General features: G+C 52.4%; 10 protein-coding genes across 10 annotated transcripts; 4 read left to right on the top strand and 6 right to left on the bottom strand.

Moving 5' to 3' along the window:
- Positions 1-149: 149 nt before the first annotated feature.
- Positions 150-3,473, bottom strand: HGT1_1 (high affinity glucose transporter). The gene is given in 5 exon segments (XM_062879257.1): positions 150-1,121; positions 1,186-1,587; positions 1,675-2,077; positions 2,179-2,681; positions 2,697-3,473. The coding sequence occupies 4 exon segments, from the start codon at positions 2,297-2,299 to the stop codon at positions 344-346; spliced, it is 1,704 nt and encodes a 567-aa protein (XP_062732118.1). The 5' UTR covers positions 2,300-2,681; positions 2,697-3,473; the 3' UTR covers positions 150-343.
- A 212-nt stretch (positions 3,474-3,685) lies between these two features.
- Positions 3,686-6,677, bottom strand: QC761_409830 (uncharacterized protein; the record flags this gene model as incomplete). The annotated part of the gene is made up of 3 exons (XM_062879258.1): positions 3,686-4,574; positions 4,631-5,333; positions 5,389-6,677. The coding sequence occupies 3 exons, from the start codon at positions 6,675-6,677 to the stop codon at positions 4,164-4,166; spliced, it is 2,403 nt and encodes an 800-aa protein (XP_062732117.1). The 3' UTR covers positions 3,686-4,163.
- A 437-nt stretch (positions 6,678-7,114) lies between these two features.
- Positions 7,115-8,535, bottom strand: ARP6 (Actin-related protein 6; the record flags this gene model as incomplete). Its single annotated transcript, XM_062879259.1, has 2 exons — positions 7,115-8,022; positions 8,091-8,535. The coding sequence occupies 2 exons, from the start codon at positions 8,533-8,535 to the stop codon at positions 7,115-7,117; spliced, it is 1,353 nt and encodes a 450-aa protein (XP_062732116.1).
- A 214-nt stretch (positions 8,536-8,749) lies between these two features.
- Positions 8,750-9,838, bottom strand: QC761_409850 (uncharacterized protein; the record flags this gene model as incomplete). Its single annotated transcript, XM_062879260.1, has 1 exon — positions 8,750-9,838. One exon carries the CDS (start codon positions 9,836-9,838, stop codon positions 8,750-8,752), a length of 1,089 nt encoding a protein of 362 aa, XP_062732115.1.
- An 821-nt stretch (positions 9,839-10,659) lies between these two features.
- Positions 10,660-12,457, top strand: QC761_409860 (uncharacterized protein; the record flags this gene model as incomplete). The annotated part of the gene is made up of 2 exons (XM_062879261.1): positions 10,660-11,025; positions 11,101-12,457. Exons 1-2 carry the CDS (start codon positions 10,991-10,993, stop codon positions 12,455-12,457), a joined length of 1,392 nt encoding a protein of 463 aa, XP_062732114.1. The 5' UTR covers positions 10,660-10,990.
- Positions 12,458-13,384: 927 nt separating this feature from the next.
- QC761_0064710 (uncharacterized protein) lies at positions 13,385-14,309 on the top strand (the record flags this gene model as incomplete). The annotated part of the gene is made up of 2 exons (XM_062872630.1): positions 13,385-13,620; positions 13,748-14,309. 2 exons carry the CDS (start codon positions 13,385-13,387, stop codon positions 14,307-14,309), a joined length of 798 nt encoding a protein of 265 aa, XP_062732113.1.
- Positions 14,310-15,732: 1,423 nt separating this feature from the next.
- On the top strand, positions 15,733-17,347 carry QC761_409870 (uncharacterized protein; the record flags this gene model as incomplete). The annotated part of the gene is made up of 4 exons (XM_062879262.1): positions 15,733-16,172; positions 16,240-16,298; positions 16,385-16,445; positions 16,510-17,347. The coding sequence occupies 4 exons, from the start codon at positions 15,733-15,735 to the stop codon at positions 16,787-16,789; spliced, it is 840 nt and encodes a 279-aa protein (XP_062732112.1). The 3' UTR covers positions 16,790-17,347.
- Positions 17,348-18,326: 979 nt separating this feature from the next.
- On the bottom strand, positions 18,327-21,512 carry QC761_409880 (uncharacterized protein; the record flags this gene model as incomplete). Its single annotated transcript, XM_062879263.1, has 5 exons — positions 20,151-21,512; positions 19,067-20,090; positions 18,635-18,673; positions 18,482-18,574; positions 18,327-18,335 (listed from the first exon to the last, which is right to left on the bottom strand). Exons 1-5 carry the CDS (start codon positions 20,438-20,440, stop codon positions 18,327-18,329), a joined length of 1,455 nt encoding a protein of 484 aa, XP_062732111.1. The 5' UTR covers positions 20,441-21,512.
- Positions 21,513-22,029: 517 nt separating this feature from the next.
- Positions 22,030-24,357, top strand: QC761_409890 (uncharacterized protein; the record flags this gene model as incomplete). The annotated part of the gene is made up of 1 exon (XM_062879264.1): positions 22,030-24,357. One exon carries the CDS (start codon positions 22,030-22,032, stop codon positions 24,355-24,357), a length of 2,328 nt encoding a protein of 775 aa, XP_062732110.1.
- Positions 24,313-25,031, bottom strand: QC761_409900 (uncharacterized protein; the record flags this gene model as incomplete). The annotated part of the gene is made up of 2 exons (XM_062879265.1): positions 24,313-24,662; positions 24,724-25,031. The coding sequence occupies 2 exons, from the start codon at positions 25,029-25,031 to the stop codon at positions 24,587-24,589; spliced, it is 384 nt and encodes a 127-aa protein (XP_062732109.1). The 3' UTR covers positions 24,313-24,586.
- Positions 25,032-25,051: the final 20 nt, after the last annotated feature.

Here is a 25,051-nt window from a genome sequence, read left to right as displayed (position 1 = left end):
GGTTTAGGATTTAAGTACGGAGATACGCCCTTTTGTTTACATTGGTGTGCCGCTCTTTGAAGCTATTCTGGATTGGCGGTAAGGACTTGCCAGAGCTAAGGACACATATCTACGACACAGAGCACCCAAGCATCAATTACAATTAAAATTTCCTTTATACAAGTTTTAACAGCCCGCTATGTGCTCGCCTATGCATGTGGGAACAGTAGATAGATTCAACCCTATCAACAGACCTTCAAAAGCCAAATGTCCCCGGTTTTCTCAACCTAACAACCCTTTTGGTCGTCAAAAGCCGCCAGAAAACCAACCGCTGCTCCCAATTTTTCCCATTTGCTCCTAAGCCTCATGAGATAGGGGTTCCAGCCGGAGGAGTAGCCACCTTCTTCAACTCAACGCCCTGCTCTGGATCGCCGGCCACGGGTCGACCACCGGCAGGCACCGAGACCTTGACATTCCCCCTCTCAATCTCTCTCTCCAACTCCTCCAACCTGCTTCTCCTACCAAACTTTTTCCAAGCTGGCCTCCCCGAGTCAAACACCTCATCCATCTCCTCCAGTGTGAACCCCTTCGTCTCCGGCGCCATCAGTGCCATGTGGATGAAAGCCGCCCCGTTAAACGCAGCAAAGATGTAGTACATTTTGTAAGAGATGTTCCACAACAGCGGCGGCACGGCAAAGGCAAGTACCATGTTCCAGAACCAATTAGCCGATGTTGAAAGCGAAACAGCTTTGGCACGGATCTTGGACGGGAAAATCTCCGCTGGGTAGGTCCACGAGACAGGACCCCAAGTTGTGGCGAATGTAGCGACAAACAAGTACGAGCACGAGACAATGGCGGACGAAACAGGCCGGTTGTTAATAACAATCCAGGTGATGTCGCTGTTGTCGGGCGTTCTCGTCTCCTCCGTGTTGGGCTGTCCGTAATATTGTTGCAGGGCACCAGAAATGAACAGCCAGGTCATCATGCCGAATGATCCATAGATCAGGGAGGGACGACGGCCCCATTTATCGAGGAAGAGGATGGCCGGTAGGGTCATCACCACGTTGATAACGTATTGAATCGATGCTGTAGCCAAAGGAGAGGCAATCTGGGCGCCTTCCATGATGTAGACGATATAGTACCTGGTCGTAATGTTAGTCTTCCATCCCCTCGCGTGAAAAGATGGTAACATGATAGGAGACCTACATCATGATGTTCATGCCACACAGCTGAGACCACATCTGAATACTCATGCCCAGTGCCACCCTCTTCAACATCCTTGGCTCAATGAGGGCTTTGAATGAAGACACAGCCTGCTCTCTCTCAAACTTCAAGGCATCTTCAATCTCCTGATACTGCGCCAGTACCTTGGGATGGCGAGCATTTCCCTTCCCATGTAGGTTCGCCAAAACCTGGAGAGCCTCCTCCCATCGATCCTTGGACGCCAACCAACGAGGACTGTAAGGGAAGAAGAAGAGACCGACGAAGAGGATGACAGCAGGCACCATTTGAATGCCCCATGGGATTCGGAAGGCGGCGGTTGGTTGATCGGGATCGCTTGGTCCACCTCCAGTGCCATGAGCAGCTCCGAACTGGATGAAATATTGACTTGACTCTTGCGTTAGCTCAAACTATCTCCGAACGAGAGAAAGGGGAAAACTGAAAAAAAGAAAGTGTGAAAGGGGTCAAACTCACATCAAGATACCCCATGTGATAGCCCATTGTTGCAAGCTCACTACTCTGCCCCTGATCTCCTTGGGCGCAATCTCGCTCTGGTACACTGGCACAATCGCCGACGCGATGCCAACCGAGAAACCGCACACCGCCCTGCCTATACACAGCATCGGAACATTTTGGGAGGCCGTCATGAGGATGGAACCGATAATCCATAGCACGCAAGAGATCTGTAGCGCCACCTTGCGCGAGTACTTATCCGCCAGGAACGACGAGACGAGAGATCCCAGCAAGGACCCAGCGGGCATGGAGGCGGTGATGCCTCCCTGTGTGTATGAAACTGGGTTGTAGAAGTAGCGCTTGTAGGCTTGGGTGCCTAAGGTGCCCGACAGAGACGAGATGTCGAAGCCGAAGAGGGCGCCTCCTGGGGGTTGTCATTGTCAGTGTTTGTCTCGTTTCAGCCACAAAGCGTCCAAAGTCGTCAGAAAAGAAGGAGATCAGGAAGAACAGGAGAAGAAAACATACCAATGGCGGCAAACCCGCATATAAAGTAAACATTGCTTGCCTGATACATGGTGTCTGAACAGCCTCGACACCGCTGAAGAAGTGCTGTCGGTTGATCAAGCACAACCAAATTTTTGACCATGGCACGACCTGATATAAAACCACCAAACAACCAAACGATAAGCAGTCAGCAGTGTCGGTAACCCTTCCCCAAAGTAGAAGGTGGGATACGAGACCAGAAAGCAGCGCCCATATGAGCCCACGAGGCGTAAAGCTTTCCTCTTTTTCCAAGGTCCGCGCCCGTAGGAAAGCATGGCACTTTTTGCATCTCCCACTCAACCGGGAACACCTCCCCGGATATCAACGGCACCCCATCCATACCATAGATACCTCATACGACCAATATCCATCCTGTCCAGTAAGTAAAACCCAACGTTGCACAACCTCCTCCACACCCCATCCCATCCGGCCCGTTCTCATGCCTCCTCCCTTCTCCCTCCCAATAAACGAATTAAGCTTACCATCTCATTGCCAACCATCTCATTGCCAACCATCGTACAACCCAAGACCATGAATATATTACCCCCAACAGGTGCCCCCCCTAATTGGCCCACCAAACCTCACCATGCCAGTAACCCTGCGAGTTCCCGCAAGGCCAGATGAAAATTGTTCCGAAATGTCTCTCCTGCGTTTATTGTTCTTAATCACCGCCATCCTTGGAGTGTTACTTGCCCCATCAGAAACCTTGAAGCCTCATCCTCTGATACTCGTGTCTCCCCATGTTCACGTGGCGTTTTACTCACACAGATAAAACCGGTTGGTGGAGAAAATTCCCCGCCGCAAGAGTAGTAGGAAAAAACAAAAACAAAGATGCGGGCGGCATATGCCGTGGTTCGTTTCAACGGCTGCTTTGGTGGTGGGAGGGGACGTTGTAATACGCCCATTGGTGTGTAAATAGGCACTGTAGGTAGGTATCCATACAATTCTGACAACAGCAGGTGACTTCCTCAAGGTCGTGCAGGATAAATGCACGCTACCCAAAGCTTGACGCCTTGCCATCATCGTGTCCATCGGATTGGCTGGTATGGGACTTCTGCCAGAGTAAAGTGTGGCCGAGGCAACGCCGTTGTCAGAACCTCCTCAATCGTCATCATCCCGACCCCCGTGGGACAGCCGTTGAGCTTAATCCTGGACCGTCCCCGGCGCACGGGGCCAAACGGCCCTGGGGTCCTCCTTGGCAGATCTTCAATGCCTTACCAAGCGACGGGAGCCAAGAATTACCACACCTCACCTCCCTCCTTTGTTCCCGATCCTCCACCCACCCCCAATCCTCCCCGCAGCCACCCGCCAACGTGTGCAGCATGCAGTGAGAAAAGGGTGGACAGTGGAAAAGCATACCTATATCACTGGAATAGCTTCCAATACCCGACAAGACTTTGATGTCTTGCGTGAAATGGCCCCCAGGATGCCCTCAACACCTGTCATCTTTCCATATTAGTTTCACTAAAATCGAAGATGGAAACCGGAAAAAAAAAAGGAAGAATTCGTTGGTTGATTAGAACCGGATGACGGCCTATGTAATACACGGCGCAAAAGACTGCGAATAGGCGGGCAGCCTTTGGTTCGCGACGGTCGGGCTGCCTGTCCTCGCTCTACACTACAATATTGGGTAAGTATGCATGGCAAAGAGGCCTCAATAACCACAAAGGCCACCTGCAAGCCAAGAGCTGCGACGTAGACTCTGTCATCACTTCAGCCTCGCTGCTTTACAAACGTGACAACCGCCTAAACACCTGAAGAGTCAAGGTGAAGGGCCGCAAAAGCATAAGGGGTGTCGACACAGACCCAGCCCTACATCCGCGGTCAGGGAGCTCGGCTATCCTGTTGGGTGGAAACCCTGACATCCATGCTCCAACTGAGTAACTACGTGCCCCAAAAACGGACATGATGATGTTGCCCGCACTTCTCTCGTAACTCTTGCCAAAGGTGTCAAGCGGTGCCCAAAGTCAGGGCCGCCTCCTGCTACCTCGAGCATTGCGGCGACGGTCGGAAGTATGATGAGACTGATGCGTTGGGTGCGACTGATGAGACTGATGATGAGTTTGCTGGTGAGATCGGGGTCTTGTTGGAAGCGGCGATCCCGGCTGCTGGTTAGCCAAACTCTCCAGGAAACTGCGCTGCTCTTCAAAGCTCGAGTAGTTGCCCCCCATGATGACACCGAGAATGCTGCCCTTTCCTCTGCGAGGATCCTCTGCCAGGGACCGCATCTTGTGTCGCAGATCGTCGTGAGCCCGGGCGAACAAGGCGAAAATGCTGCCTGTGTTGCTGGACCCGCCTGAGATGTCATTCTCTTCATTGTTGGGGTCAATGATGGAGAGCCGGTCGTAATTCTTATATGCAAACGAGTCCACTTGAGTCTTTTCAGAGTTAGCCATGGCGAATGGAGTGGCCTCATGCAAAGGAACAGACTAACCTTTCTGATATAGCCGGGCGGGTCGAGGCGAATGGCAACGTTCTGGTAGTCAAACTTGTTTCCGTACAAGTCGAAAAAGTGCATCAGTAGGTCACCGAGGTGACGGCGCGTGTCCATAGCCCCGCTCTGCACTTCGGGCATCATCTGGAGCATGCTCACGACGAGGCAAATAACCGAGAAGCCACCGATTCCACCATTCACCGGTTCATTGAGACCTCGCATCAACAGGAAATGCTTGATCAGAGTCACCAACGCAGGCATTCCCGGATACATGTCTTTCCAGGCCAAGAACGTTTCAATAGCAGTGATTCCCGTGCTGTTCTCGAACGAGATGTCAACCTTGAGGCCTGTTTTCTGGTCAACAAACTTGGTCAGTGGGACTTTAGCTCTCGTAATGACTTCGATATCATCTTCCCAAGCCAATCCTTCTCTCAAAAGAAAGCTCTTGAATTGCCAGAGATGCTTCTTCAAGTTGTATTTCGCAGGCCCGCCGTGCAGGTAGCTGTCGGATACCATGACCATGTCCATGTCACCGGTTGGGAGGTAGAGGCCAGATGGAAACGAGCCAAAAGGTTGCATGTCCGAGTCACGCCAGTATCGGCGACAGAATGATCTCATCCGTTGCACCAGATCATGACGGAGGTGCTGCTCAAATTCTCGGGGTTTGATATAGTCATAAAAATCCACGATCTCCTTGTGAAGCCTTACGGAAGACAGCATTAGTTGTGGTTCATGTAAGGGGTTCACAACGGACATACCAGACTATGGGATCTTTCGAATCTGAGTTGTCCATTCGTAACCAAGGAGTAGCTGATGTATGAGGAAGTGCTCGCCATTCCGGGATGATGTGCCCCCCCAAGGGCGCCTTGGCCGGTCTCTTGATCCTTGTATGGGGCATTTTTATCTGATCGTCATGCGTGCGTTTTCGGCTACCCAACGCAGCAGGTGTGGGATCGGGCATCAGAACCGGAACTCTAGATTGCCTACCAGAACCAGTATCCTTGTGGGGGAGAGTTGTGTCCTTGGCTGCAGGGGCACTCTCCAGCCCTGGCTTGCGTGTAGATACCAGATCGGATTCCTTGATATGCTCGCTGTCCTCGCTGTCATGGCCATCGTCACTGTCATCAAAGTCAAGGGAGATGAAGTCAGCAGCCTCACTAGGGAGTGATGTCCTGGTCTCCTTAGCCTGAACACGGGCCTTGCGGATCAGTTGCACAACGTCTTTCTTCTTTTGGCCAGAAGTCTCCGGCGGCAAAGCTGTGTAAGGGTCGGGGTTGGACCACTTTGGCACATCATCGGCAGCCGACTGGTCGATCGAAACCCGGGCTCGTTTGCTGGAGGGTTCAGCGTCGCTGTTCTCTTCGTCACCAGAGATATCCATCTCGGCCTCTTCGCTATCTGAGAGCTCGTCCAGATTTCTGTATGTTACGCCGCCTTGCTCGTCAAAGAATGCTTGCTCGTCACCAACATTGTGGTCGGTGTGAAGAAGATCTCGCTCGGCAGCCACAAATGGTCGCCATGGTTGGCGAAACTTCCCACCTCGGCCTAGACGACCTCGGGCGCCTGGGCCGCTGCGGAAATCACGCCCTCCACGGCCACCTTGAGGCCCCCGATCATTGCGAGGTCTGCGGTTGTTCTGGGGCCGGTAAGAGTCCGGCTCCTGCTGCAGTCCGACAGGTTTCTCTACTCGAAAGGTGAAGTCGGTTTGCGGCATACGGTAGTTGTCGACACCCAGCGGGGGCGGATACGAGGGCTGAGGAGGAGGATTGTATGCTGGCGGCGCGGGTGCGGGGGCTCCGTAGGACGAGCGGGAGTCGTATCCGTTGTGCTTTGAATGGCCATAACTGTTCGATGAGGGACTGGGAGGGCGATAAGAGTCGCCGTTGTCCCTGTAGTCTCGGCGGGGCGGGGGGGACGAAACGCGGGCACGCGAGGAGCGGTCACGGTTGTTGCGATCATTGCCGTGGCGATAATCGCGCGACTGGCTGTCGTAGCCGTGTTTCGACTGTTGTCGCCGTGAGTTGTAGGACATGTTGGTCGCCTTCATCCACTGATGCCGGCGAGGCGATGTTGGTCGGACGTTGATTCTGGCGACCAAAGCTGAACGCACTCCGACTCGACCGTTGGGTATCCAGATTTTGAATTCAACGTTCAAATTCCCAGGCAACTGGGCAAGGCCAAAAGTTACCTTGGCGTGCGCCGGGCAAGCTTGTAGTAGCGCTAAGGCCTAGATAAAGCTAGCGCAGCCGCCCCACCTGCCAACCGAGCAACCTATCAGATGCTAAATGCACACTCCAAATGGCTCAAATGCTTGGCATCTCAATCTGGTAGAAGTGAAAGAAAGAGCTACCGAATATCTTGTGGCTTTAAAGGCCAGTCAGGTTTTCTGCCAAAAAGAATGCATTACTATACAAAAAAGACAAATCTTGGGTGGGTGTGTGGGGGGGGGTGGAGTATTATAGCTGAGGTATATTGTACATGTTTTCATCTTAATGTATCAACCCCAAGCCCAAGCGCAAACTTCCGAGCCACCCACGCGGCTCCGTGTTCTTCATATTCTTGCTTGGTCACTGCCAATCGGTCTGCGTGTTCATGCCTGGCAAAGTTGGCAGCACCCAGCCAGGTGCTGACAATGGGGTCCTCGGGACGGGCTACCCGGACCACACATTCGTCCGGGACTCTTTCCAGCAACTCAACCTGAAGACGCTGGATAAAATTGACAAACTTTGCGTTCCCTCCTACAACCACTATATTGGCCAGCAGTCCTGGCCACAGCCCCACAGGGAGGACCCAAAGTGACTGCATAACCAGATCCGCCAGTCCAGGCTGCCGAAGCCCAATGTCGGTCGGATTGAACAGCAGCTCAGGCACAGAGAAGCGTTCATTTCGAAGAGTCAAGATATCCTCGGTGGAGACGGCGCTCTTCCTTGCCCGAGCGGCAGCACCTGGCTCGTGGTCTCGAACAATGCCGTGAAATCGCGTGTGGGAGTCAGGGAGCACATAATCTTTTGCGATACCCCCACCGGTGGCGTAGTCCTTTCGTCGTTCTCCTCGCGTGCCCTTCCACGTCTTGTCAAGGTCTCCCTTGAAGTCCAGAGAAACATAGCAGGCGGCCTCCTTCATCTCGTTCACAATGTATGTCTCGTTACGCATATCGAAGTGGCGCACAGAGAGTAGGCGGGTAAGGTGGTTGGTCAGCAGCTTGCCGCCTACATCGAGTCTCCGAATGGCGGTGTGTAGCGGCCTTCCTTGCAAGATGGGCGTCACGGTTGTGTGAGAGTATCCTGAATCTATCAACAAAATAACTTCGGCGGGCACATCAATGATAGTATCAGGGGTCCTTGGGGTGTGGAATATGGCCTGTATGTCTTGGTAGGCGTTGAACGAGGGGCCTGGTGACCAGACACTATCAGCATCTGCGCAGAAAAAGAAGGGCCCAAGAGGACAAGGCAAAACACACCGATGCCCCGATAGTAACTGGAGAATCCATACTCTTCAAATACAATCTGGTCACAATGTGTCTGAAGAGCTGGTAGCGAGTTTGGCTGCTCAGCGAGCACCAAGCGGGTTGTCGAGGGATCGCATCTTTGGGGGGCTTTGTCGTCAAAGAAGGCGCGGTCCCAGATTTCCTTCTGAGCTTCCCAGTTGACGATAAATCCTTTCTCTACTGGCCTCCGGAAGGTAATCTCGCCAAAATCCTTGCACTTTTCCAGCTCGGCGCCGACATAGGTCTTGTTGTGGCGGTCGCGGGCGATGCAGTTAGGGATGACGCGGGGCGCCTTATCGCTCGTGTCGTCGTCGACGGTGACAAAGCCTGCCTTGATGGTGTCAGCCCCATTATCGAGAACTAGGGTTGACGACGGCGGCGCCGGGCCAGCGGACTTTAGTTTTCGTCCTGGTGCCATCGCATCTTGTATGCAGTGGGAAAGCTGATGTTCTCAGCCAGCAAGGTTCCTACCGACCCGTCAAGAGCAGCTGCCGGCCCGGCTCGGTCCGATGATGCCAAGACTGATGGACACTCAATCGTCTTTACCCAAACAGCAACAATAGGGACTGGCAGGCTCTATCTATTATACATTTGATAGCAAGGATGCGCTTGGCACAATTTTAACCGATGGGTCACAGGCACCCAAGTCGAAGACTTTCTCCAATCTTTCCAACCTTCAAAAGCTCAGCTTCCTTGTTCAGAGCATCAATTTCGGCCTGCACAAACGGGATGCCTTCAGCGAGCCTCTTCTTCTCCGTCAATAGCTCAATCTCGCCCGGAAAATATATCCTTTCCACGCCCTCCATTTTCTTTGAACTCACCACTCGATGATACAACGTTGTCATCCGGCCTTTAAACTCATCCATGCTCATGAACAGGTCCGGCTTGATGGCGACAAGGAAATGTCCGACATCACCGGGCTGAGACATGTCATAAGGTCCAGTGACACCGCCGGCAAATGCTGAACCAGAAAGAACACCTGAAAAGACATCCATCATGATGGCTAACCCGGACCCTTTCGGTCCACCCATGGGCAACATCACGCCTCCATCGAGTGCCTTATCTGGGTCATTCGTTGGTCTCCCTTCAGCATCCAAGGCCCAGTCCCCCGGTATCTTCTCCCCTCTTCTCTTCGCCTTGTGAATCTTTCCTCTCGCCGCAACCGAGGGCGCCATATCTAATATGAATGGTATCGACCCTTCACCGCCCGGCGCACCACAGGCAATAGGCGAGACCCCCAGCAGCTTCTCCTTCCCACCCCATGCCGGAAGAGCAGGAGATGAGTTGGTGAAAACCAAGCTCATCATCCCGGCGTCAACAGCTTGCTGCACGATCCAAGCCGACATGCCAAAGTGGTTGCTGTGCTTGACGCTGGCCATTCCAATGCCGAGCGTCTTGGCCATCTCGATGGCTGTCTTCATCGCCAAGTGGGCTGCGGGGAAGCCAAAGCCATTATGACCATCTACCTGAGCCACAACCGGAGTAATTTGAGTGAGAGTGGGCTCTGCTTTGGGATCAAGGACTCCATTGCGAATGCGGGCGAGATAAGATGGCAGACGGTTGATACCGTGGCTTTCGACGCCACGCAGGTCGGCTTGGACTAGACCCAGGGCGACGGTTTCGGCATTTTGGAGGGATAATCCAGAGGCTACGAGGAGCGAGACGACAAATAGTCGGGCATCTCTGTGGTTGACATGGACGTATTCTGGTAGTCCTCCCATTGTGACTGATGACATGGGCAAGGGTGATGGATACTCGGCGGGTGTTAGAAAGGGGGCCTGTCTCTTAACATATGTTGCCATTGGGTCGAAGAAGCCAACGGGGAAACGGTGGCACATGGGCCCCGCTTCACTAAGACGGTAGGTTATAGGCCCGGAGAAATAATGTGGGGATGGCTCAAGTTCCTTGCTGGAGATCCGGGGTACCAGTAGCCACCAAATGCTTCTTTCAACGTCCAAATCAACCTGAGACCATCATTCTCTAGCATCGGTTATCTTATATCAAGTACACCTCTCGGAGCCGTTCGATTGTCTTTAAGTGCCGTGCTGGAAAAAAAACCCACAACTGTCTATCTCAGCACCATTGACAAGGTGGCCAACTTGCAACTCGCCGAACCACAGACAACCAACCGTAGCGAAGGATCTCAGCAAAGTCCAGAATTACCTACCCATGGAACTCCCAGTGTGGTTCCCTCGTTATGAATAGCCGAGACAAGGCCGGGCTCCGGACTTGCTGGCCAGTCACAAAATTTCTCGGTTTTGCAGCACCTGCCTGAATGGGATTCACATGTAACACACAACAAGTACAACGTTCACCTTTGCACTCGCAATGAGACCGACAAAGTTACATCAACGAGATCGACGAGCAGCAGACGTTCAACTGCCGGACCATGGTTCAGTGACGCCATGGGGCCACGCCGTCGGATAGGGCAAATCGACGCCCCTTCTGTCTACCTAGCATGTCACCGTATCACCATCTCTGCGTGTTCCCAAGAGACACCCCACCTCATATGGACTACTTAGGTAGGTGTGATCCTCCCAGACGAGTTTCCTTTTCCATCTGGATTACCTGCGTTCTGCTTTTTTTCTTTTTCTGCTCCTTCGTATTTTGTTTTGCCGTGTCAGCACAGAATGGCGGGGGGCGTGAAGAAGCCTGTGAACATCTTTCGGCTCCAGGATTTGGGCGAACCAAAAGAAGTCTTCAATTGGAGATTACGGTTTGCCGTATTCTCTTTCGGCCTTTTGGTCGCAGCATGAGGCGTTGACGAGGGCTTGATCAGCGGCGCCTTCAACAGCAAACACTTCCAGGGCACCATCAATTACAGCTCCTATACCGAGGTTGAGCAAGCCAACATCTAAGCCAATGTGTCCTCCATGGTTCAACTAGGGAGTGTTGGGGGTGCTCTGATGTAGGTCGAGGTTCCATCTGCCAACTACCCTGCACGTCGCCGGTCACGCGTTTGTCATGCTGACTTGAGCTTCAGCGCCTTCCTCATCTGTGACAGGATCGGACGCACCTGGGCTACACGGCAGCTCTGTCTGCTGTGGGTGTTGGGTATTGTCATCTTCATGGGAGCCAAAGGCAATCTGAGCGCCATATATGCTGGTCGGTTTATCGTCGGACTTGGCGTTGGACAAACACCTGTTGTTGGTCCTGTGTACATTGCGGAAATTGCCCCGGCCAATGTCAGGAGGTTGTGTACATGCATCTTCACTGGTTTTGTGTACTTGGGCATCGTCTTGGCATACTTTACGAATTACTGCTGTCAAGTCACCCTGGGTGATGCAAAGGCGGCTCGTTGGGAAGTGCCGACAAGTTTGCATCTCATCTTTGCAGTCTTGATATTTACTTTAAGCCTCTTTCAGCACGAGTCTCCGCGCTACCTGATCAAACAAGGTCAGCATAAGATGGCCGTTCATGTCATGGCTCGTCTTCGAAACCTGTCCCCAGAACATGACTATGTAACTCAGGAGATCAGCGCCATCACGTCAAACAATTTGGAAGAGATGGAGGCAACTGTGGGATCTGGATTGATGGGAATCTTGAAGGAGGCATTCACTGTCCCAAAGAACCTCTACCGCGTATGCCTCACCATCTGCGCAGAGATACTATCACAATGGTCTGGTGCTGGTTCTATCACACTCTACGCCCCAGACCTGTTCAACATTCTTGAGATAACTGGAACAGACAGGACGCTTCGGGTGACAGCCGTGTTTGGCATCGTTAAGCTCACTGCCGCCGTGGTATGCGCCCTCTTCCTCGTCGACTTCATCGGCCGAAAGCGCTCGCTGCTTATTGGCATCACCTTGCAGGCTGTGTCGATAATCTACGTTGCCGTTTTCCTCACTGCAGTCCCCGAGTTGGGCATACAAGAGGGCTATCTCCTGAGCCCCTCGCAGTCAGGACTTTCCAAGGGTGCGATTGCTATGATCTACATTTCAGGTTTCGGTTGGGCGTTGGGATGGAACAGCATGCAATATCTACTCACGGCGAGCTTTTTCTTGAGAATCCGGGCTTTTTGCACCTCACTCGCCATGTCGTTTCATTTTGCAACCAATACGGAAATACATGGGCTGTGCCAAACATGCTTCTCCAGTTGGAACTGGGAGGCATCTCACCAAAGGGGACATTTTGGTCCTTTGCCTTCGTTACCATTCTTGGTGCGGTATGGGTGTTTTTCATGGTGCCGGAGACGGCAGGTCGAAGCTTGGAGAGCATGGACTCGCTATTCTCACTGCCTTTGTACAAAATTGGGAGGTATGGAAACCGGAATGCTGATTTGGGTGACTTGGAACCGCCTCAGGTTGGCGAAGAAAATGTCATTACCGGAAAGGCCATGACGGAGGAGGTCGAGAAGAAATGATTAATCGATGACCTATCTTTTTTCTCTTTGATTTTTTGATTGGTATTTCTGGCTTTGTTGGCATTATCATACACTTCCGAGATCGCGGATGTGCCGAGATCGGAATATAGTAGTCCCTGTACTCTGAAAGTGATGGTCGCCAAAAAGGATATCTTGATCGGATCTCATGGGACGGCAGTTCCAAATCTTAACGAGCTCTCGGTACCATCTTCTGACCGAATTAGAGTCTCGCCAAAGATTGCCCATTTCGATACTTCACACCATACTGCTGGCTACCAAGACCACCTGAACATGGCAAGAGAGGGCAGTATTCAACATTGTCAGCCAACAAAGCCCCCAAGGAATATGCAGGTTTCAGACACACTGGATCCGGTCCGTAAACTCGCATAGGCGCCCAGCTCTTCCACTCACTCTGCCTCATGACAACCTCGTGTGGTATCTTACTGAATCAAAGGGTCCTCGCCGTGTCGTCTGACGAAGCTGGCTGAACGAAGCCAAAGCGAGGGGAGCCGGACAGTCAGTGAACAGACGAAGGAAGTGGTTGATGGTGGGGCGGCACGTACTGCACGGTCGAAAATACAACAGGAGCATGACCAATCGTAACTGAAAGGATGGATGACGAATCAGCGTCCCGTTCAATGCTTTGAACCGTTTCCCCCAACTGACTGTCTTTTCGAGATACCAAGATTCTTCAGCCATTTTCCTGATCATCAAGACTGAGTCCGGAGCTTCCCGTGTCTCTCTTGGCCCTGCACGCATCCACGCTGGCCTCTTGTAGAAGTCCCCGAGAAGCGATACGGGAAGATTGACGAGGTTTTGCTACACCTGATTGGCTCGCTTTGGTTCATCCCATCTTTGAATTGTGCGGTTACATCACGGCTATCACCTCGACTTCTATACATTTATGTACTCTCAGCGCTTGCTCATGACCCACCCGCACCCCCCTCTACCTCTCAGCCCTTCAAGCCACGGCGCATACAATAAAACGGCTCTTGGAATCGAGACAGTGGAGGGCTCGCGGAAATGCTCGGTCCAGCGATCATGGTGTGTTCACCGACGTCAATCGAGTGCCCTTCGCCCCAGCGAATGGAGAATGGAGAATGTGACGACTGGGGAGGTTAAGGCTGAGTCTGGTCTATGGTACGGTACTTGTATCCGACCTGGGCATTGAATACGATTGCAACCCCCCCCTTGAAAACCAACATGCATCCCTGCCTGCAACGTGCTGACGGTCTGGGTAGTATCCGACCCTGCGGTTGCCTAATAGCGAACATGCATTCGGCATGGCCGGCCCTGTCTCTTCCCGGCCAGAGTGCCAGCTTTTCCTCGCGGAAGGTGTCAAGATTGGCAAGATGTCACTTGGAGATGGTGGAGCTGAAAAGGGAAGTAGCGAGGACGGGGACCTTGCAGCCATGCAGCTGGGCAAGGCAGATCAGCCAATCTATTGTCTCTCCGATACCACCAAGAAATCTCGAGCGAATTTCCAACGGGCTCGCTGCAGACTGCAGACGCCTCGCATCACGCATCACGCGCTTCAAACTTATTCCACCCTCCACTTCCTCCTCCACCTCCTCACCCATCATCGCTGGCTGCATGCGCAGGAAGATCACCCGTCTGGATCGAGTGCCCTCGACTCACCGAATCACAGGCCTCACACTCCGACCCCGCACAGCACTTGGCCATGCCAGAACGTGGCCACCACCACGCACACTCCCAATAGTTCGCGGGAGAAACTGGGGGCTAATACTACTCTGGCATCGTCAGCCGCCCTGCTACACCCCACGCTGTGGACTCTATATCCGACACTACCTCGACGCTACCTAGAGTAGTCAGTCCCAAGACACCCTACCTTCCCAAGCCTCCGAACGCCTCCCAAGCCTACCAAGGCCTGTCTACCTCCCTATTACGTCCGATACTGGACTACTACCGACATCACGTCACATTTAGCTACCTCTGCCACGCAGTAGTATCGGATTACGCTTTGCTGAGAAAGGAAAATCTGCGTCAAAATGCGTCAAGAAGGCCTGGATGCCCAGCTCACGGCCTTTACGCCACACGAGAATCGTTCCTCTTTCTTGTTCCCATGTGTCATTGAGTGCTTCTTTGATATCCACATCACATCGCCCCGTCTGACAGGAACGGTTGCGGCACAGAGCAGGCTTGGACCTTGGCAGCCTTTCTGCACCGCACCGCCCCTCCCCCCCTACCGTCAACACCGTCGATACCCTTCAACTCGTCCGAAAACCTGGAATCCGCTCCGGTCTGGGGGCAGGGGTAGGGGTGCTGAAGGAAGAAGCCCAGTTTTGAAGGAGTAAAGGAAGGATTCTGGATGTGGTGCCAGGGTAAGCTGGATGGAACCTTCTTTCGAAGCCTCCGGCTGGTTCGGTTCGTACTGAGCGTTGCGTGCCGCAGACGTTGCCATTCCGAGACAGCCCGTGTTGATTTTCTCACTACCGTTGCCGTTATTTTCCATACCCATAGGTTGTGTTTTGCGAGATGGGAAGCTGAGAGGCCGTCCGGAAGTGTTGAGGTTGGCGTCCTCCCAGATACAACAAGTAGCAGCTAGTCGCAGCAATGTTTCACACATTCCTGGCCTAGAACCTCGCCCCTGATTGCAGCTCGCTTCCTCTTCACCCGCGCTAACTTTGTGATCGACCAGCTCCTCGGGGCACACTTCGTCTTTGGCCGAGAAAACCCAGTCATCAATGTGCCTCTCTCCCCTGGAGCCAATGTGGGGAAACACAACAGGCACGATTCCATGTTCCTGGAGTGATGCCGAGAGCAATACATCTGGAAAAGGAAAGGCTAGCCTGGAATATCGACTACATCCCATGCAAGTCTAAGGCCAAACTTGGCCCCGGCGTGCTTGAAGGTGTGGTAGGTGGAGGTACCTATGACTCTGACTTGACTTCAGATGAACTGATCTCGCTCCGCCAAACCATTCACTTTCTCTTGAGGAACCCCACTGGACGTCGGCGCAGAGCAGACGAGGGAAGAACCCGTCCGCGGTCGTCGTGTTCCTTCAAAAACCCTTCCCCCGAAAGCAAGAGGATATAATAACCTCCCCCAAGCCACCCAATCCTTCCGCCCAATATGAAGTCTTGATAAGGCCGCAAACCTCAAACTTTCACCCGAATTGCATCCAACTACCACCTCGCCTATCTCCTGGCGTTGCTCGGCTCTATACTTTGCACTCGATTTTATATTGCTCGACCTCTTTTTTCCACTTGCCTACCCCCCTCTATCATCGCCATGAGGTGGTTTCAGTTGCTTCTCCTCGGCTCGGCCCTTCTCCTTGAAAATGCCACTGCCCTCAAGTACGAGGTAACGGGTACCCGAAAGGGTGTACCCATCCCCAAGGAGCAGATCAAGTTCGCACCCTACCAGTTTGGTCGTAGCAAGAACAACGGTCCGGGTGCTATCCAGCCTGCCCCTACCAAGATCAAGAAGAAGAGAGCCAACCCCATCTCGAGCAGCGCCAACTGGTGCGGTGCCGTAAACCACTCGCCAATCACCAACAAGATCAAGAGCATACATTCCTTCTGGCAGGTTCCGGGCTGTACCAAAAGAACGGGACAAACCTATCCCCAAGCCGCTGCTGTCTGGATCGGCATTGACGGCAACACATGGCCCTCGGCCCTGCTGCAGTCGGGCACTGTCTGTAAGATTGACACTTCCACTTCCGCCACAAGGTGAGTTTACTCTTTGAGATCGTAGGTTGGATGGATCGAGTATCAGCTTGCTAATTCACTGTTCCAGACACGAAGCTTGGTGGCAATGGGTTCCTGACACTGCATTTACCATCTCGACCATGCCCCGTAAGTCTTGCTCTGCCCTGCCTGCCCTTACCACCTGAGATATGAACTCCTTTTGCTAACGTGACGTGTTTGCTCTACACCTATAGTCGCCGTAGGAGACTGGATCGAAGTCACAATCAATACAACATCTGACACCGCAGCCACCATGTGAGCCTTTTTCTTTCCTTCCTTCATTCCTTCCACATGATCAAAACCAACACCTCTTCCCTAGCAAATTCGACAACGTCAGTCAGGACGAACAAGTCATCGTCAACGTGACTTCGGGCCCGACCCTCGCCCGCAAGGACGCAGACTGGGTCGTGGAGAGGCCCTACTATGGATCGAGCCTCGCCGGCTTTCCCAGGTTCGACACGACTTGGTTTGAGGACTCATATGCCACACGCACGACGGGCGGCAACCTTGGGATTCTGGGCGCGACGCAGTACCAGATTCCGAGTTTGTGCAATTCGACAGAGTATGACAATGCCAATTCGGTTTCTTTCTCGCTTTAAGGGTTTTTCCTTTCTTTTCTCCTTTTGAAGGGGATGCTGGGGGGTTAATGGGATCAAAGGGGTTTTGTTTTTCCTTTTCGATCGACATATCTTTGTTTTTTGTCTTGGAAGTCATGGGATTGATTACTTACTGGGTTTTTTGGATATGGTTAGGGTGGCAGGTGGTGGGTTAAGGGCTTATTTGAGATACCTTTCTTTCCTTTTCTTTATTATATCTGGCTAGTATAATTCTGGCAGCTCAAGTTTGGGTTGTTTTGGAATCTTTGAGGATCTTGGGAGGGGACTTGGTTGCATATTTTGTCTTGTCCTGTCAGGGATACTGATTTTGGGAGTTGGATATCGGCCTTGTGGTGTTATGAAGTGTAACGATAATAGGGGTCTCATATTAGGTTTCTGTTACTGTTTTGTCTTGGTCACTATATATGCAGGGGGTGGCTCTATATAATGTACCTTTCAGCTTGTCATTGGGCAGATGTGTTTATGCAAGTGTGGCTTGTCAGGTGATGCAACCTGAATGATGAGAGACGTCGTACAGGTCATTCAGTGAATGGAAAAGAGCAAGTTTTTTCTTTTATCTCTGAGCAATGATGACCCTCTCTGTCAATTTTCATCTGTTGTCTGCATAGGGGTTCATATCTAGCAGATGTGAGACATCTTTTGATGGAGATGGCCAGTGCACGAAAGACAGGGGTAAATATCATTGCATCACGTAGATGGTCAAGCTCTGGATAAAATGATTGGTTCTAAAGTCAGTAAGACGGATGATCATTATCAATTTGTACCTTGATAAAAAGAAAATAGGGATCCTACATTTTTTAGATCTATTGGCTATCTTTTGAGGTATAATCACTTTTGCAGTGCCAGTTATTTTGTGCACGCCGTGATGGTTTTCTCTCAAGATGACCTTCTATCAAAAAATTGCCATTGGGGTCTCCTGGACACTCCTGAAAATATTTCTCGGTGACAGAGTATTCTTATCTTAGACTCGTCTAGGTTTCACAAGAGTGCCGCGATGAAGTGCAGCTGGCATAGGGATTCATCAGGTCAAAGCACACGGAGATCAAGCAATGCCAGTGAACATCACAAATTGTAATAGCAAACTTCTCATGTGGTGCTATCGGCAATTTTGGCACGGTGGCATGAAGAGTCACAAAGTGATTCCTTTAGGGTCGCCCTGGTAGGGTATCATTTGATCATCAATCATACAGAGCTGAGATAAATACAGTTTGAAGTCGTCAAGCGACCTGCTTTCCCTTGTGTTCTCTTGTGGCCTCCAAATACAAGTACCGATTGTACCAACCATATCGTTTCAGACAATGATATGGAAAAGAAAGGGAAGAGCGGAGTTGTGGGACCGGGAACGCCAGTTAGGTCCGAGCAAAACAGAAATCTAATCTGATGACCGGGTTGTTGTTAGGTATGGACCCGAGAGGGGAGTGTTTCCAATACTAGAAGGTTCAAAACATCTGGGCGTAGAATAGAAGCCCAAGAAAGCTCGCAAACTCTCAGTAGAGCTCCCGGAATCGTCTGCTTCGTCCTACACACCCTACAACATTGGTAGTTTAGTAAAGTTACTCCAACAGGTCAAGATGACAGCGATGTGTTCTAGACACTAAAGAAAGGCTTACAATCACACTGGAAGAAATAGTTAATCATTTGGTCTCAGTCATGGGGAGCCGGAATAGAACTTACAGAAATCATATCAGATCCTTCATTGTGGATGAGGCAGTATCCACCACCGCATCTTGTGCACATCCGCTGTGTGCTTTCAATGCAGTCTTTGCACTAGCTGGGTGTCAGTTGAAGAACCTCTGGAAATAAGCCTTGCATCAAAGGTCAGCCTACGTTCATGCCGCATTCCCAACAACTCTTCAGAACCGGGGGCTGTTCAAAAACAGTCAGTAACTGCAAATCAGGGCGCGTTTCTGCGTGCATCCTGGTCAAGCAACACAACAACAACAACAACAACAACAACAACAACGGGGACAACAGAAGCGCAAAGCCCAAAGGGACATGGACCTTTTTGTACAATGTTACCGCATACCCATGGGATCTTTGGATGGCAGGGCTCGCTCCGCAGTGCATCGCATCCGGGTCCAGCTAGAATGCTCGACAGCCAGCTCTCTGGCTTTATGCAGGTTGCTCGCTGCCGGCAGTCACCGAATCGGTCGAGGAACGGTAGAGCGAGCACTTTCCATCGGCGCAAAACCCGTCCAGTATCTTGGGCCCCGAGTCTCTGTTGTCGTTCTCTCCGGTAATGGTGGGGGGGTTGCTTACATGGTCCCCTGAATTCAATCCAGCATGGCCACCGGATGATCCTGCAAACGCCCCGACATAGCACGTCTCGCACCACCATTTGTTGCACCCGGCGCAGTACCTGTCTCTAATGCAGTCAAAACAGCGTGGGATGAAGCGTGCCTTGCTCTGGTTTCCCTTTCTCAGGTAAGAAAGTCGGTGCCGGACCGCCTGGCCAGTCGGACACATTGCAGCGCTCAGGGTCGAAGAATGCATCGGAGGCGGGGGCAGCAGCGGGAACCTCCCAATGTCGGCCATGGAAGTATGACTAGACCTTCTTCCCTCAGTATCTCTTTCTTCTGGATAGTTGTCTTCTCCCCACACTGTAAAACCTTCGGGTGCAGAGCCACATCCCTCACAGCCACCGAGACTGTGAGTGGCCACGTTGAAGTGAGGGATCAATGCAGATGCTGGGGAGCCCGCGGCTTTCAGAACATCGAGGTTAACCTTGCCCCATGCCAGCGAGTTGATATGCCTGGGGCTGGTGCAAAGAACTGAATCAAATGCAATTATGCCATCGCAGGCCACAAGCGTAGAGGCCCAGTCGGGGTTGATCCGACACGGAAACTGGCTGCCACGGCGAGAATACCACGCCTCAGGTTCCTCAATGAGAGAAGCCGTCAGTGTTTGTTGGCTTCGCGTGTTCCAGGCTGCTGCTACCGCGGCCGGACTGGTAGGTGAAGGACTCCGGGAGCTCTCCTGAGGAGGAGCCGCCTCAGGTACCGGATCCTTCGGACCAAACACATAGAGACCCTTGAGCCGCGGTGTGCCCTCAGGTCTGGACTCCCGACACGCATATTGTAGTGTCTTTTGGAGCTTTCGTTCATTCAGATTCTTGACATCGCGGATCGATAGAATGCGAACCGAAAATGCCGGATCAATTAGGATGTCGTGGATGAGCTCGGCAGTGACAGAAAGACCATCAAGGGTCAAAACCTGCACATCCCGAAGGATGTCATGCCGTCGGAGGTTGAAGAAGATGCCTCTCAGAGGTCTCGAATAGAAACTGGCAGGGGAACATGAGGTCAGCCTCCCGTCGGACCATGCACGGAGATAACAGACTCACTCGTCCTCAGTCAAGGTTTCGTCAAGCTGAACATTGCGCCAGGTCTGGCCACCCCGGTCAACGGCATCACTGTCAAACTGGGCTGTCTTGACGTTGCCCAAATCCAGGCGGCGGAAGACTTGCGGGGTATGGTAGATCAGGAAACGAAATGCGCGCGATGTGGCAGCCAGATTCAAGACATCGTAGCAGGACAGGTACGGAGCTGTTTGGGAAAGGACTAGGGAATTGGCAAGCAGTTGAAGTAGTGCGGTTTCTTGAATCTCTGAAGGTAAAACTTGGTCTCTGGCCATCGTAGGCTTGAAAGCTTGTCGTCGAGTTGGTTTGGTAAGAAGGATAGGAAGGTTTACGAGGAGGCAGCTAGGGGGAAGGGATCAAGTCAGCAAAGCGCGGGGTCAGCCTGTAGATAATTTTATAGCTGACGACTTGACAGGATGGGACGATTAAGTCCGGAAGTCCGGATCGCACAAGCGAAGCTGTCAAGGCGGTTGCAAATCAGGAAGTCGAGAGGAGGTCGGTCGATCATCGAAGCCAAGGTGCAAGGGTACTCAAGCAAGGGTGCAAGGGTCCATGCCAGGAGGGTTGGGCGGTTCGAGTGTCAAACACCCATGTCGATATTAACCTTAATCGTGGAAGGTAATTGTTCAACATCAAACGATCTGCGCCAGATGTTCGCCCAAGATCTTGGTTGGCCCTCTAGGTTCTCAAAGACACGTTAAAGGGCATCCATCATCTGCCAGCTGGCAGAATGGTCGTCCCAAGACCAAACCCCTATCCTCTTACCTCTTACCAGGCGTGGAGCTGGCCGAGACACTGTTTGAACGGGCCGAAGAGGTTGTTGCAGAAAGTCGCAGAGGGTCGCATGGATGCGAGTGATTAGCCGGCTTTAGCGTTGGGGTTCACGGGGGTTCTGGGGACCTTGAACAAAATCCCCCCAACACACAGCGGGGTGTCCCCCCTCACGCTGACCACATTCTTTGCCCAAAGAGTGTGATTTCCCCTCCTCGTCCCACGCCCAGTCTCGCCCGTCTGGAGAACGACGTCGGGTCGCACTGCCTTAGCTCGCTGTGGTCTCGCTGTGGCAAGCGGCACAAATCGTTGGTTTGTGGAGGGGAAACAAGAGGTCAACTGAGCAGGGCAGCAACGAAACACCATCCAGCTGTGGGACACGTGTATACCTGTTGAGGTGTTGTTGAGCTGTCCTCTCTGTTCCTTATCTTATCGCAGCTCCAAGTTCCAGGTTGTCATCTCATGGAGATCTGGCCAAGTGCTCCATGCAGCAAATCCGGTGGATCTGCCATTCATTGGGCCATTCGGCATCTCCAAAAGAGGCCTGGTGCTGTTCTCGACCGCGGGGGTTTTCCCACAATCCTTCTTCGAGGTGGGGTTGGCTGAACAGGGGCCAAAGGCAACTCGAACCACAGACAGCGCGTTTAGGAAAGTTGTGCACGGAGCTGACAGCTCCCGAGAGAGAGCTGAGTTGGCACCAGGAGCTGCTTTCACGCTGTCTAAATGTGGTGATAAGGTCGGAATACCACCCGCATTTCCGCCGTAGCTTCATGTTAGGGAAACCTCAGGCATAAACATGGTACCCCACGCGCTGGGTCTCGCTCGGGGCCCGGGCCGTTTAAGTGGGGGGGCATTGCCGGCAGGCACCAGCTATCAGTTAGCTGATGACGATGTCCGGTGATGGAATCTGCAAGAAACCGCTGACTGATTGTCGAAGGCTTTTTTGTGAGGTGATACCATCAACGTCAACAGCTTTTCCGCCATTGAAACACGTTCGTTTCCCTTTTTTGCTTCACGATATACCGTACACAATATCAAACCCAACCGCCATTCTCGATTTCTTTGGCGCTTTCCAGTCTATCGCGCTCCCAACATGACATCCAAGCCAGAGCAGCTGAATTGGTCGGCATCTCTACGCATCGCTCATCCATCCCCATCCGCCTCCAAGGGTTTGCAGGGCGATAAGATCCTGCTTCCGCAGTCGGCTCTTGAACAACTTCTGGCAAGAGCTCCTTCGACCTCCACATCGTCGACGTCGCACACTTTTACTGCCTTCGATCCTTTCAACCCCTATGCTGTATCCGATGCCAGACGAGAACGTGCGCAGTATCGCGAGACTAGCCAGCAATTACCTCACCCCTTGATGTTTCACCTGGTGAACCAGAAGAATGGAAATTCTGTTTACGCTGGTATCCGAGAGTTTTCGGCAAACGAAGACGAGGTCGCCCTCAGCCCCTACCTGATCCACGCACTTGGAATACAGCACGAAGACATACAGCAAGAGCCAACGTTCGAAGACGAAGTGGTGGACCTTACGGACGATGAACCCACCAAGACAGAAGGGCTGAGAATAACTGTCAAAGCTAGGCAGCTCCCGAAAGGCACATACGTTAGGCTACGACCGCTTGAGGCTGGTTACAATCCTGATGACTGGAAATCTCTCCTTGAAAGACAGCTCCGCGCAAACTTTACCACACTCACGAAGGACTCAATTCTGTCGGTTCATGGAGTGAAGGGAGAGGAGTTTCGGTTCCTGGTCGACAAGGTCTTGCCGGAAGGAAGTGGAATCTGTGTTGTGGACACCGATTTGGAAGTTGATATTGAACCCCTGAACGAAGAACAGGCTCGCGAAACCTTGCGTCAAATCGCTGCCCAGTCACAACGTGCGCCAGGAACGGATGCTGGTACTTCAATTGGTCACACGATAGACATTTGGAAACAGGTTGATGGTCAGGTTCTAGACGGAGACTATGCCGATTACGACTTACCATCCTGGGACAAATCTCGCCCAGTCGCCATCGAGTTGACAATACATGGCGACCACGAGGTCGATCTTTTTGTTAGCCCCAAGTCTAACCATCAACGAGCATTACCCAGGGACACAGAGCACGTCTTTGGCGACTTCTCTTCGCCGAAAGATGGCCTGAAGCGCATCGTCATTCAGCCTACCAATGCCGAGCTTGAGGGGGCAGAAGCTTTACTTGTTTCCGTTCACGGATTCTGCCTTCCAGACAAGGATGCGGTGGGATCAGTCACAGCAAAATACACTCTACGCGCAAAAGCTGTTGACGCAAAAGGCTCTGTGACAGCTCCCATCGACCTGGGCAGCTCAGCACCCAAGTCCACAACGGAAGAACAGTGCAGAAACTGCCATCAGATGGTACCCAAGCAAACAATTGTGCTCCATCAGAACTTCTGCTTGAGAAACAACATTGTCTGCCCTCAGTGCAAGAACGTGTTCCAGAAGAAGTCGGCCGAATGGGAGGCTCACTGGCATTGCCCCGTGCATCCAGAGGCCTATGGCTCAAGCATGCTGAGCAGGTCGAAACATGACTACGTCCAGCACACTGCGCATACATGCACTGCCTGTGGCCCATCGTCTCCCTTCACCTTCCCCTCGTTACCAGAGCTGGCCCGCCATGCCACCACTAACTGCCCCCACAAACTTATACTCTGTCAGTTTTGCCACCTCGAGGTTCCTCAAGAGGGCGATCCGCTCGATCCGTCTTCAGAAGCGGAGACAGTACTGTCGGGTTTGACAGCTCACGAGAGAGCTGATGGCGGGCGCACAACCGACTGCCATCTTTGTGGCTCCATCGTCCGTCTCCGAGACATGGCTGCCCATGTGGCTCATCACGAACTTGACAAGGCCCGGAAGCCAAAGCCAGAGTTGTGCAGGGATGAGCTTTGTGGTCGCACACTCCACGGCATTGGACCTCGAGGCCAAGTCAATGGTGGGACTCAGATGGGTCAAGGGCCTGGAAACAGTCTGGGGCTTTGCAGTCTGTGCTTTGCGCCACTCTATGTCAACATGCACGACCCAGAAGGAAAAGCATTACGCCGACGGATTGAGAGACGCTACCTCGCCCAGCTCACGGCAGGTTGCGGAAAGAAATGGTGCCAGAACGAGTGGTGCAAAACAGGCCGGGCAAACCGTGGGCTGGAAGCATTGGGCACCAGTGTTTCGACTGCGCTGCCGTTGGTGAAACCGCTTCTCGAGGCGATCACTGACCACAGTCAACGCATGCACTTTTGTGTCGATGAGGCATCGCAACGTCGGAAGAAAACGGCCGAGATGCTTGCTGCTGAGGGCGTATGGGATCTCGAATGGTGCACAGCTGCCATGGAGGCAGAGGGTGGGAATCTAAGCAAGGCACGGGGTTGGCTAGCAGACTGGGCGCCAACAAAGGTTCCTAAATAATGGTATATTGACCAGAAGACATACAGGATTTAATAGCATTTCGATGGGGGCAATCGGTATACAGGAATGACGAACAGATGATACCCAAATACATAGAGCTTGGTTCACAGCAATGATACCACATTGCAGGAGTTGGAGGAAATAATACAAGATCAAGTACTCTTCATTCTCGGCCTTTTCCCTCCTTCGATCCCTGGTTGATATTACTACTTCTTATCGAAACCTCGTTCTAGCAATTGGCCGGGTGATCAACAGTTCCATCTTCCTCATCAGGCACTGCTGAGGGCTCGTGGGGTTTAGTGGGACTGGAGCAAGCATTATGTCAGCTTCCATCTCAGCTTTGTGAAAGACACTGGCTTGGCTCACGCAGCAGCTGCAGCTGTCACAGGAGGTGCAGGAGCACGAGGTACAATTGCACTGGGAAGGCATGTTATAGGAGTGTGGTTGACGGTTGTCGACTGATGGTCTCGTGTGTATCTTTGTGATTGTGGTAAATGATAATGAGCTGGTGTGTATACCGAAAGAGGTCTGAGTTGGAAAGGATAGGATGGAGGGAAGCTGGAGGAAGTCCAGAGTTTTATACACAAGCCCGTCCCCCAACTTGAGGCTGTCGGCCCCCTCTTCTCCAGACTACCGAACCAACTTCCCGACTCATCCTCAACCGCACCGATCATGATATGCAAGAGCTTCTAGC

This window comes from Podospora bellae-mahoneyi, chromosome 4 (assembly GCF_035222275.1).
Source record: "Podospora bellae-mahoneyi strain CBS 112042 chromosome 4, whole genome shotgun sequence".
NCBI classification, from domain to species: domain Eukaryota; kingdom Fungi; phylum Ascomycota; class Sordariomycetes; order Sordariales; family Podosporaceae; genus Podospora; species Podospora bellae-mahoneyi.
The sequence above is the reverse complement of the archived record's forward strand: the minus strand, read 5'-3'. Positions and strand labels throughout refer to the sequence as shown.

Coding starts and splice junctions, on each gene's coding strand:
- HGT1_1 (XM_062879257.1), bottom strand. CDS start 2,299: ATGGTCAAAAATTTGGTTGTGCTTGATCAACCGACAGCACTTCTTCAG. Junction 2,078..2,178: donor ATGCGGGTTTGCCGCCATTG/GTATGTTTTCTT, acceptor GACAACCCCCAG/GAGGCGCCCTCTTCGGCTTC. Junction 1,588..1,674: donor ATCACATGGGGTATCTTGAT/GTGAGTTTGACC, acceptor GCAAGAGTCAAG/TCAATATTTCATCCAGTTCG.